This window comes from Sander vitreus, chromosome 10 (genome assembly GCF_031162955.1).
Source record: "Sander vitreus isolate 19-12246 chromosome 10, sanVit1, whole genome shotgun sequence".
NCBI lineage: Eukaryota > Metazoa > Chordata > Actinopteri > Perciformes > Percidae > Sander > Sander vitreus.
This window is the reverse complement of record NC_135864.1, coordinates 7,849,408-7,861,550: the sequence shown is the minus strand read 5'-3', so window position 1 is coordinate 7,861,550 and position 12,143 is coordinate 7,849,408. Positions and strand designations below refer to the sequence as shown.

Below are 12,143 nucleotides of genomic sequence, written 5' to 3'. Positions count from 1 at the left end.
GTGGTCTGAACCTGGCTCCAGTCTCCAGAATGAGGGGAACATGGGAGAAGCTGCCCAGCAAGTACGAAAAGCTGTTCGGGGATCTGCAGGACCTCTTCGACCCCTCAAGAAATATGGCCAAGTACAGGAATGTCCTCAACAATCAGAACCTCCAGCCACCAATCATCCCCCTGTTCCCCGTCATCAAGAAGGACCTCACCTTCCTACATGAAGGTAGATGACATGAAATGCAAAAAAAATCCCTCTAATCTGGTAGTATTTTGTAAAGTTTACAGTGAGTTAACCAGTGACTGAAAATCTATTTCAGACTTCATAGTTTTCATAGCCATATTATAAATTATAAATCACATTTTACATCGAAACAATTGTAAGTAGAAGTACATATACCATTTATTTTACTGTGCTATGGCTATACTGCAGTAAAGTTTTGAGGATAGTTAGCCAGACTGTGTAACATGAAATATGTCGTTATATAATAATAATATAATCATTTTATCTAAAAAGGGACAATGTAATTAACATTCAAACAAATGTACCCAAGGCTAGTTTCTGCGGTTTCCTTGGAAATGACACATTTCTTTGCCATAATATTTGTTATATGGTATAACAAACCTAATGTCAGATTATGGTCCTCAAATTTGTAGTTGTGGCTTTGCAGGGCAGTATTATGTCTTTATTATTATGTCTTTTGATTCAGCTATGTCCTTGGAGCACCACTCTAAACATTTAGTTAAAAACTGTTTCTTCTGAGGAATATTTCCAAATTAAGAACACTAGTGTCAAAGGGTGAGTTGGAGATGATCATTCATGCTTTCATTTCCTCTCGTTGAGATTACTGTAACAGTCTCTTTACCTTTTTGAGTAAGAAGGAGCTTTACTGTCTCCAGGCTGTTCAGAACGCTGCTGCAAGGCTTTTAACGCACATTAACAAAAGAGCACACATCACACCTGTTTTAGCAGCACTTCACTGGTTACCAGTCCAGTATAGAATTCAATTTAAAATCCTGGTCCTTACTTTTAGAGCCCTGCACGGTCAAGTTCCTCCCTACATCTCTGACTTGATACAGCTTCATACTCCCACCTGTAGTCTGAGGTCATTACGTCAGAGGCTATTAGTGGTTCCCCGCACTCATTTTATAACTAGAGGGAATTATTCCAAGCAGTGGCTCCTAGGCTGTGGAGTGTCTTGCCTCCCTCTCTACGTTGTGTGAATTCTGTCGAATCTTTTAAAAAGCAATTGAAGACTCTGCTAGGGCTGTATATTGGCAAGAATCTGGCGATACGATACGTATCACGATTCAGTATATTTCGATACTGGGCATAAGGCGATATATTGGGATTTTTTTAAAGTATAATTTTAGAAAAACTAATATTTAAAAAAAGACATGATGTTCATAGAAGTCAAAGAAGTTTACTTTAGGTAAACAATTCAGTACACAGAAAATCAAACTGCCAGTTTGGGATTGTGGTTCACAGGTTCTTAGTTAGCAAATGTTTATATGCTAAAGTAGGCCAAAGTTCAGCTATAGCTACATTGTTAACTTCTAGCAAAAAGTCAGGCACTGCTAGGCAAGGACACTAGTGGTGCGTCTCAGCATAGCCATCTAGCGGTACGTGGTTTAAACACAACATAAACATAAACATGAACCACTGTCTTACATGAATATTGTTGAACGTTTAAAAAAAAATTATATTTCCTTTTTGAAAATCGATACTGTATTGCAAATTAAAATATCGCGATACTCAAATGTATCGATTTTTTCTTACACCCCTAAACTCTGCTATTCAAGCAGGCTTTTAGTTAGTCAAGGTTTTTTTTTTTCTATTTTTATTTAAATTTTCTTGTATTTTATTTTGTTGTATTGTATTACATTTTATTGTGAAGCACTTTGTGATCTTTATCTGTGAAAGGTGCTATACAAATAAACTTTACTTACTTACTTACTTCCTTTATTCCTGCAGCCCTCCTGATCGGTATTAGTTTTGTCAGCTGTGTAATGTGTGAGTAATTGGTGTTCACTTTCTTTCTCCCCTCATTTCTCAGGTAACGACTCCAAAGTGGACGGCCTGGTGAACTTTGAGAAGCTGAGGATGATTGCCAAAGAAATTCGCCATGTTGGTCGCATGGCCTCTGTCAACATGGACCCGGCCCTCATGTTCCGGACCAGGTAAGACGCCTGTCAAAAACCAGATTTTAGATTAAAAATGATCCTTCACCCTCTCTGTAGGACCAGTCAGCACTCAACAGACTAACCAAACTCTGCGGTTAGCTGGTTCACATAGATTCAGTAAAGATTTCTGCATCACGCTTTTCTTTCAAGCAGCTGTTCCCTCTGGCAACTATTCTCTGGCAACTGTTTCCCTATACACATTGTTGGCATAAAATGTGCACAGTGCTCCTGTGAAAGTGTGTCTTTGTCTAATGGTGTCACTTCTTAGTGGTGTTACCATTAAATGTTCCTCTCCTCTGACTTTCATGTGGGTCTTTGGTGAAATTTGCTTCTCTTTTTGTGATCTTGGTGGTCTTTCCTGTCCTAAGCTTTGTCTCTTTCTCTTTCTATTCATCCACCCTTTGCCCTCCATGCTTCTCTGTTCATGGCACGCATCCTCTAGGAAGAAGAAATGGAGAAGTTTAGGGTAAGTTTGGTGACCCTACAACCTTTTGCTCTCCCTGCACCATGGTCCTTTTTTCCGCCAATTTGCGTGCTTCTTTTCTTCTTTTCTGAAACCTTGTTTCCATTAACCAGTTTGAGTTGAATCCTCCCCCTAACACTGCCTGGCCCTAACTATAGTGCATTTAATGAAACAAAGGTAACAATTGCTAACATTTGGTCACACTAAACTATTTCACATTCTGTAACCTTAACATGAACATTAATTAGACTCAAACTAATACATATATCCTAAACATACAAATCATTAACATTATTGATGTTGAATTCCGGCCTTACATTAGCAAATGTGACCTTTTTTGACATGTTTTACCTAACAATATGCATGCAGCTTCAGTTTCAGAATTGTACCTGTCTGAGGTTTTATCTGTATACCAAAGCTCCAAACAGCCAGAGATTCTGGATATACAGTATTTTCTTTTATACTGCTTTACATTCCTGTGGTCAAATTGGACATCGCTGTGCATACAGCATTTACTGGACATTCAATGGGAAACATATGGAAGCACATTGCATTCACTAAAGGAAGTTTTCTGGTAATTAAGAATTCTGTATCTCGTCATTATGACTTTGTGTCTTGTAATTATGAGAAAGGCATCTTGGAATTACAAACATCTGTATCTCTTAAAGCAACACTAGAGAACTTTTTGTACCTTAAAATAATGTTTCCAAAATTGTTTCAGTGGTTCATCAACTCGAAACAGGGTGAACGGCACTTCTGCATTCGCTTTGTGGTTCTGTACCGGCTAAAACCGCACTATGCAAGTTTGCCAGATCGGGTAGCGGATCTGTAGTTCGATTGAGACATAATAAAAAAAAAAAAACGAAGCGGGAAAAGTTCTCTAGTGTTGCTTTCATTGCGAGAGTTTTCTTATAATTATGAGATCTTAATCTCAGCAACATGAGGTGCTACGTTTTAATTACAAGTTAAGAAAGTAGTACTTAAAACAAAATGATTGAATGAAATGAGCACCCATACATACCACACATAAATTGTATATAGTCGGTATCTCGTAGAATCAACATTTTAAAGTATCCACATTAAAAACACTTTGTGGAAATGAAAGCTGATCAATAGATTTCCACTGATGAGAGCAAACGTGACTTCTCATGGACTTACACTGTTTTGTGTACCATTGACTGAGACTCTGTGCAAGTAAAGCTTTTACTACCACTCCTACTACGAGCTATGACTCAAGCCACAGAAATGTAAAACTATGATCGTGCTACACTAGTAGAACTCCCCCTTTCTACTCCCCTGTTGTTCGACTACAGCCATCGTCCCTAACCCCCTCTGCTGTCTGGAATGACTGGAATGTTTTGGAGTTGAGAGAAATACCTAAAGCTGCTCTCTGCATGTCCAAGTTTAAATACCAGGCTCTCTGTGTAGCCCAGTAGTATTACCTGTACAATTATACATGTTCACACTAAAGCAATATGTTAAGTCTTTCGCTATTCTTTCTATTTGTTTTTGTGCGTCTTTGTCTGCGTTTGTGCCTGCACATTTGCGTTCCTCTCGGTGTGTATATGTCTGTGTGGTGGCCTATGTGTGCGACCAGCTCCCTAAGCCAGGGTAGCGCTAATGCAGCAGTGCTCGACGTCAACCAGACAGGCGGGCACAAGAAGAGGGTGCGACGCAGCTCCTTCCTGAACGCTAAAAAGCTTTACGAGGACGCCCAGATGGCCCGGAAGGTCAAACAGTACCTGTCCAACCTCAGCCTGGAAACGAACGAGGAGAGTCTGCAGACGCTCTCGGTGCAGTGTGAACCCTCCATCAGTACATGTGAGTTTGTGACACAACTTGGCAAACACACAAATGCATAACAGATGTAGGCATATTAATATAATGTATAAGATAAACCCATAATCTCCCTGCAGAGCACTCCTTTTCAAGAATATACTGTAATTAAGAGTTAAACGTTAATTTCTTTATTTTGTTTAACTGCATACTTCTCTTGAGACACATGCATGTTCCCAGGATTCACAGCAGACACAGAAAGGGTGGAATGTGTCTTGCTTTAAGACTCATTGGCAGTGAATAAAAATGACTGAATCACTAGGCCAGTTTCTCATTGTTAATGCCAACTTTACTTGCTGCTAATGCATTGGTAGACAGACCCTTACACACAGTTTTGAACAGCTTTGACTATCAGTCAACAGCTGTTTTCTTAAATTTCACAGCAAATTCCTGCTTTCTCATACTGTACGTCCTTTTACATACACATTTTAGTTTAAGGCCTAAAATCCAAATCTAACTTTGTAATGGGAATTTGCTTTCTCGCCCAACTTAGTGCCCAAGAATGCCGGTGGGAAACGGCCAGACACCTCCCCAGTCGTGTCCAGAGCTGCCAGCCAACAGAGGGGCCAGTTAGCCAAAGGAAACCAGGCCCTGCAGGTCCCCGCCGTGGCCCTTTACCCATCCCGAAAGAAAGTGCCAGTCAAGGATCTCCCACCTTTTGGTAAGATTACTTTGGAATAATGAGATTTGTAAGTTTGAATGTATACCCACAAACAGTCATTTGAGGTACACTAATACATGATTTATATTTATCATTTTCTCTGTATTTGAAAAGTTATATTTTAGAAAGGTATTTGTATTGAGAAGTGTGTATAAATCTTTTTAGTAAAGCGCAATGCATGGGATAGTTTGCTTATAGTATCATTTAAAGTAATAAAGATAATTGGATTGTTTGAAATGATTCTTGTTGTGGAATATGTCCAACAATCCTTATCAGCAACTGAACTGTACAGTCCACCAGAGTTCCTACTGTACTTGTATTTTATAGTGAGGGGCATGTCACGTCATATTTAATGTTGTTATGGATCAAGTGAAAATAAGCCTTTATAAATCTTCTGTTCACTTGTCCTTCTTGGTGCCGCCATTGCCCTGTTTTCTCTTCCGCATCCTGTTATTTGCAGACAATAGCCCAGCCAGCTTCCTTGTGACAGTGCTGCCACCTGGAGGCTGTCTGACAACAAGCAAATACAAAACAAAAACCCAGACAATGCAGTTTAGCATCCCAGCCCCCCCGGGGCAGAATGGCAGTGTTCTTCATACTAATTCTGCTCATCTTCTTGTAAATATCCACAGGCACCAGTTCCCCTCAGTCTCTGAAGAAGATCCTGTCTCTGTCAGAGGAGGGGAACGAAAGGCACCGGAGGCAGCCAGAGGACACTGTGTCCAATGCCTCCTCCCAGCTCTCCTCCCCTCCCATCTCCCCCCAGAGCTCACCCAAGAAGGGTAAGCCAATAATCCTCCCTCCTTCCCACACCATCTCCATGCTCTTTCCTTCTGTCATGATGTGCCACAAATGCCACCTGGTGGCTGCCAGCATGCATTGCATTATGTTTCAGATATGCTGTTGGGTACTAGTATTCATCCTTGACTAGCAGGCCACAGAGTCAGAAAAATATTTTGCCCTTTAAACCACAGCAGCCAGTTGTCTGATGGGAAGTTTATATATGCCTTGAGAACCATGTCACTAACTAGTCTGGAGTCAGGTGCATTAAACCTATATCAACACTAATCTAAGCTGTAAACCTGCATTTTAAATTGTAATGCTAATAATTCTTTGTTTTAGGATTTTGGCAACATCTTTGCTGAACACGACATATATGGTTCACAGAAATCTTTGGTCGATCCGGCTGTCAGTGGTTATACACAGCATTAGAGTTAACATTATAGCCATTACAACAAATGTTGCTAGAAACTTGTCTTGGTGAGCTCATGGTACAGGACAGACAGGCTGAAAACAATATACTTTAGTGCAAAGGCCTGCAGTTAAGAAGTTATAACCTAATAACCTAAACATATTAAAATACCAAAATATTTATAATATAATACCATAATTAATTACAATCATAATCTTAAAATTGTTCTCTGCTACAAAAAGAGTAAACATTGATCCTAAAAAGTTAGTGTGGCAAGCATGCAACATATTACTTTTTCTTTATGCAACTGGCTCTTGCTATAGAAGCTGCTGGACTGGGTGGTTTGACTGTAGACTCTGGCTTTATTTGCTGCTTAAATTAACTTAGAAATGAACAGTTTTTGTCGCTGCTGGAACCTCAAGGGTCCTGTGAGTTCATGTGTCTCCCCTTAGGCCTGAGTTTAGACCATGTCACCTATTAGTGGCTCATGTTTGCTCCACATCTTTATAGTTAAAGCCTCCTAAAAGTTTTCCTTTAAACATCCCCTCATTTGTCAGACTCAAAAGTATAGACAGGATTAAGGAGGTTATTGAGGTGATTTATGCTGATAGTAGCTGGGGAATACGACCAAACCTTAAAGCTTTTATGATGAGAGTTGAAAAAAGTTGACCCACCATAAGTTATTTTGATGTTTGGAGCTTTGTGTTGGAATGTGGTTGAAACCCAGTCAGCATGTAAGGGCGCCATGTTAGGACTTTATCATCCTTTTCCTTTTAGGGATTTGAAAGTAATCGGTTAGCTTTACTTTTTTGCACGCAAAATACACGCTTAAATACATTTTTTAAGAACTCCTCTCTCCTCTTCCTCTCTCGCCCAGGTTACAACAGAATGGGAGACGCCTACTCGGACTCCGGTCACAGTGAGATCTCCTCTCGCTCCAGCCTCGTCAGCAACTCCTCTTTCGACATGGCGCAGGAGGAGAGGAGGCTCCGTCACTCTGGAGGAGTCGGGGAATCACACATCGGAGGACAGCGGCTGGAACGAAGAGCCACCACCGACCCCGACCAGTACAGCCTCGGGTAGGAACTTAAGTAGTTTATTTTGAGGTGAAGTTCTGTTTTATTTATCTGACCTTCAAACTTGAGTAATTTCTCTTTATTTGTTATCATTTCTTAGGTCATATTCATCGATGCAGGACTGTCGAGGCATTTACACCGGCTGCCCTACAGTGCTCTCCTCCCCCAGTTCGGAGGAGCTGACCCAGGATCAGGGCGATCGTGTTTCCCTCGATGCTGCAGACAGCGGCCGCGGCTCCTGGACTTCCTGCTCCTCTGGTTCCCACGACAACATTCAGACCATGCAGCAGGGGCGTAGCTGGGAGACTCTGGCCTTTGGTGGAGGTGGAGGCGGAGGGGGCATTGGAGGACTCCCTCCTGGTGGACCAGAGGCCTTATTAGGAGGGCCTGCTGCTCTGTGGGCAGCCCAGGCCAGGGGGAGCTGGGCATCCGCCAGCTCCTCCTCATCCTCCGCTGCGTACTGGGGAGAGGACTCTGAGGGAGACACTGGCACCATTAAGAGGAGAGGAGGGAAGGACGTCAATGCCGACCCAGAAACAAGTAGCATCACATCCACTGGGTCAGAGGAGGCCAAGCAGCTCGGCCGGCCCTCACCATCACCTATCACCGCTGGGGGTAAAGGCCTCCTTTGTGAGTGACTACACTTTACAGTCCTGTTGCTTTAATTGGTGATGGTGATGTTTTTATAGGAAACTTATTTTGTTATACTTCAGGCAGAATATTTTTTATCTCAAGACAAAGACAGGCCTGGGGGTTTACGATGCTCACCATGTAATTGAAGCATGTTATGCCTCAGGACCTTTGTTGCATTTAATCCCTCCTTTCTCACTGGTCATTTCTTGTTATTTCTCTACTGTCGCTCTCAGGGGAAAAAAATGCCCCCCTCAAAGACTTAATAATAAAAATGAGTATTCTAAAAGTGCCTTTATCATCTTCATCTCAATTTCTTTTGTGTCTTTCTAGCACGGAAAGAAAGCCGTTACCGGGAGCCTCCCCCAACTCCCCCCGGCTACACCGCCCTGACCATCTCCGACCTCGCTGAAGTGCAGCACCCAGCCGCCCCGTCTGTTACCACGTCCACAGCGACCCACTCAGGCCGCCGGCCACCAGACTACACCACGGCTCTGCAGCGCTCGCGCATGGTCACCCAGTCGCCCGACTCCCACCTGGCCCACCAGGGGGCCAAACAGCGAACGGGCGGCCTCCACCGCACACGCTCACCGGCCGAGGAACAAGAAGCTGAGGAGGAAGAGGAGGGTGAGTCCTTGTCTTCCAAACTAATCGCTCTGAGGAAGCCAAAGCCAGTGGCACAGCATACACCTGAGACTCCCAGACCATGAGAGTGTGTGTACGGGGGTTAACAGGCCCCAAGGCAGGTAAAAACTAATTTATCAGGTTGCCCCCCCTCCACTCCAATGAACCTGCATGTGAACAGGAACACACACTTGGACTGAGACTGACCATTCCTTCACACAACTTCCCACAGCACCAGTAGGATCGTCCCACTCCAGATTACAATTCTCCGTCAATGTTCCTAACCAAAAACTGAAATTCTGACATTTAGTATTCATGATCTGGGAATTGTTTATTTGGAGTGGAACCATCACCTTTAACTCACAATATGTCATCATGCATGAGTCATACTGGTTGGACCAGAAACTCACCACTTCTCTGCCACCACACATTCTGCTCTTCTCTCTCACCGTCTCACACACTGTGCCGAAGAGCATCCATCAGCAGGCACAGTGCTCTTAGGACCCTCTCACCCATGCAATCAAACTCAATGTCTGAAAACATGCACCACCATTCTCCTGCACCAGCACGCACCTGACTCGCCTACAGTGACTTCTGTGTTATTGTAGCAGCACTTTTTTATACACGCAGTTTTCCAGTGTTTTTCAAAGGTTTTTTTTTCACATTCTAATGAAGTCTGAAGTTTGACTTTTTGACTGTAGAAAAAAAAGTTTTTAGAAGTTTCTTACATTAAAACGTTGCCGTGGCGTACCTGACTCTGACCCCCAATGTCCACTGGATGTAGCTGTGTCGCACTCCAGCTCCATCACTTCTGCTGGAGGTGACTACGCTGTTCAGTGTGCCAATGTCTGCTGGACATGTGAAGCATAGCATCTTACTTCCCCCTGAAAAGTCTCTTTTCTCCACCATACCTTAATGGGTTGGGGGCTTTTTTGCCTGACAAACTCGCATCTCTGAAGTACAAACTTCACTTGTGAATTAATATGAATGCTTATATTAATATACATTGGGAAATAAGTATACTTAATGATGCATTTCATTTGTCACTGACTTTGTCTTAGAGGACAATTCTGGCCCAAAACGAACCTAGGGGTTATTAACAGATGTTTACCCACTCTGTCGCTCTCTGGGACATGTTTTCATGCTAATCCAATGAGCTTTTAGCTTGAAAGACGCTAGCGCGGACCGCCGATTAGCTTACAACGCTAGTATTCGGGGCACAGGGAACGTAAAAACAAATCGCTATTTATACCACTAAAAAGGCTCAACAATATCACCAAACTTCAACAGTAGCATAATGAGGGTCCCTAAATGTTAACCGAAGCATTGAGAACTTTGTAAGTGTACAGACAGTTTATTGAAAAGATAGATTAGAAAGACACTCGCGTTCATGTTTACATGCCGCCGCTGTCTTGGAAACCAGTCATGACTTACAGCTGGCAATGCAAACTAAAATCAAAAGCAATTTGCTCAATATATCTGAAATAATCACACTCTGCATAACTTGTCTAGTGTACTTACTCAGTGGATAACTCAACACACCACCAGTTTCCCGAAGTACGAGGCTGTGTTGCGGCATTGACTACCGGCAGCTCTCTCTCTCGTAGCCCTTTCACAGAGCTCCCGCAGCTCTTCGTTCAATAAACTGTATGTACACTTACAAAGTTCTCAATGCTTCGGTTAACATGTTGGGACCCTCATTATGCTACCGTTGAAGTTTGGTGATATTTTGAGCCTTTTTAGTGGTATATAAATAGCGATTCGTTTTTACGTTCCCTGTGCCCCGAATACTAGCGTTGTAAGCTAATCGGCGGTCCGCGCTAGCGTCTTTCAAGCTAAAAACTCATTCGATTAGCATGAAAACATGTCCCAGAGAGCGACAGAGTGGGTACACATCTGTTATTCTACTTCGTTTAAGAATGCTTGATTCTGATTGGCTGGGAGGATGGCATTAACCCGGCAGGTTGCCCGCTGACTAAGCACAGCGTCATCAAATAGTAGATCAATACGCCGCTTGTATATTTTTTTTCTATCACAGAAATTTCAAACATGAGGTCCATTGTAAAAATAAACCTTGTTTAAAAAAGTTTCTAAAATGTGTCGGAAATCTATCGGAGGGTCAGTCGATACATAGTTTCGCAAGCGAGATACAATGTAGCAACTACGTTATTAAACTAACGTTAGTTATCAGATGCAGCCTTGTGTGGTTGCTATAGAAACTAATTAACGTTAGCTACAGTTGAGCAGCTACGTTATTCGCCGTAGTTCTAAACATTACAGTGTTTTAAAAATGGACGAATTCATTGTCAATTGTAATATATTTGGAGTAGGGAAGACATTTGAGGACTGGTTAAAGAGCGACGAGGACGACGGAATGACAAAAGAAAAAGACAAGGCCCAGGGTAGCCGTTTCCAAGATCTGACAGATGAGGAGCTGCGTACAATTGAAGACGGGGCCCTTGAATCAAACACGAAAAAGGCAACTGCCTTTGCTATCGAGGTTTTCACCGAGTGGAAGAGCCACCAGAAGGATAGACTGACAGTGACAACTGACCCGGACACCTGCAGCGCCGAAGAACCTTGCTATAGAAACTAATTAGCTACAGCTGAACTAACGTTATTCACTGTAGTTCTAAATGGGACTACTTTTCGAGGGAGATGAACTCAAACAGAGTATACATTTAATAAGCATGCAATACGAATAAGAAAAAGCATAATTATTAAAGTATTTCAATTGTTTTATTATGTTGGCAAGCAAGAAGTAGAATAAACGGGATAATCACCTCAAGGCAGGGCAATAAACAAACAGTTTGATATGCCCTGCTTGTGGCAATAAACAAAGAGTTTGATATGCCCGGCTTGTGGACGTCCACAAGCCGGGCATATCAAACTGTTTGTTTATTGCCCTGCCTTGAGGTGATTATCCCTTACTTATTAACCCCTAGGTTCGTTTTGCGCCGGAATTGTCCTTTAATATAAACAGCTAAACTATTTTTTTCTTATTTGAAAGTAAGTGGCAAGAGAGAGAAGGCGAAAGAAGAAAAAGAGAGGGGGAAGGGGGGAGGAAGACGGACTGAATGACTGATGTTTTTTTTTTTTTTTTACATCATGGGGTAGTACGGTAATTAAACATCTGTCACCCAATTGAATTGAGCTGCAAACCTGTATTCCATGGTTGTAAAACATAAAAGCAAGCATGTCAGCAAGTCAACTCAAATATATATCACAAATGTTGCTGCTAAAGAATAGACGCTCCAGTGCACTTAAAGTCAACACTCAAACTGTGCACCTGAAATGTGACACATCAGCATCCAGTGGACATCCAGGGTCATATATTTTATGATGGTGCATTTTTTATATGAAACGACAACAGCGAGTTCAAAACAGCCCCCTGCTCACAAACCTGCATTACCCTGAGTCAATAACATATCTTTGAACTTTTCATTTATTTCAGAATAAAATTGACATTTCCTTTGTCACTGTCAAGTTT

At 42.2% G+C, this 12,143-nt stretch overlaps 1 protein-coding gene across 10 annotated transcripts in view; it reads left to right on the top strand.

Moving 5' to 3' along the window:
- rapgef2b (Rap guanine nucleotide exchange factor 2b) overlaps nt 1–12,143 on the top strand; it is a 117,468-nt gene that overhangs the window by 101,683 nt on the left and 3,642 nt on the right. For 7 of the 10 annotated variants that reach the window (XM_078260127.1, XM_078260125.1, XM_078260123.1 and 4 more), the window contains 9 exons: nt 2–213; nt 2,045–2,168; nt 2,614–2,637; nt 4,232–4,455; nt 4,964–5,131; nt 5,764–5,913; nt 7,201–7,402; nt 7,500–8,029; nt 8,363–8,775. In XM_078260127.1, coding sequence (XP_078116253.1) covers nt 2–213; nt 2,045–2,168; nt 2,614–2,637; nt 4,232–4,455; nt 4,964–5,131; nt 5,764–5,913; nt 7,201–7,402; nt 7,500–8,029; nt 8,363–8,739 — 2,011 coding nt within the window. In that variant the 3' untranslated portion in view covers nt 8,740–8,775. The remainder of the gene's footprint in view (nt 1; nt 214–2,044; nt 2,169–2,613; nt 2,638–4,231; nt 4,456–4,963; nt 5,132–5,763; nt 5,914–7,200; nt 7,403–7,499; nt 8,030–8,362; nt 8,776–12,143) is intronic. The other 3 variants (XM_078260122.1, XM_078260126.1, XM_078260124.1) reach the window with 3 other exon arrangements.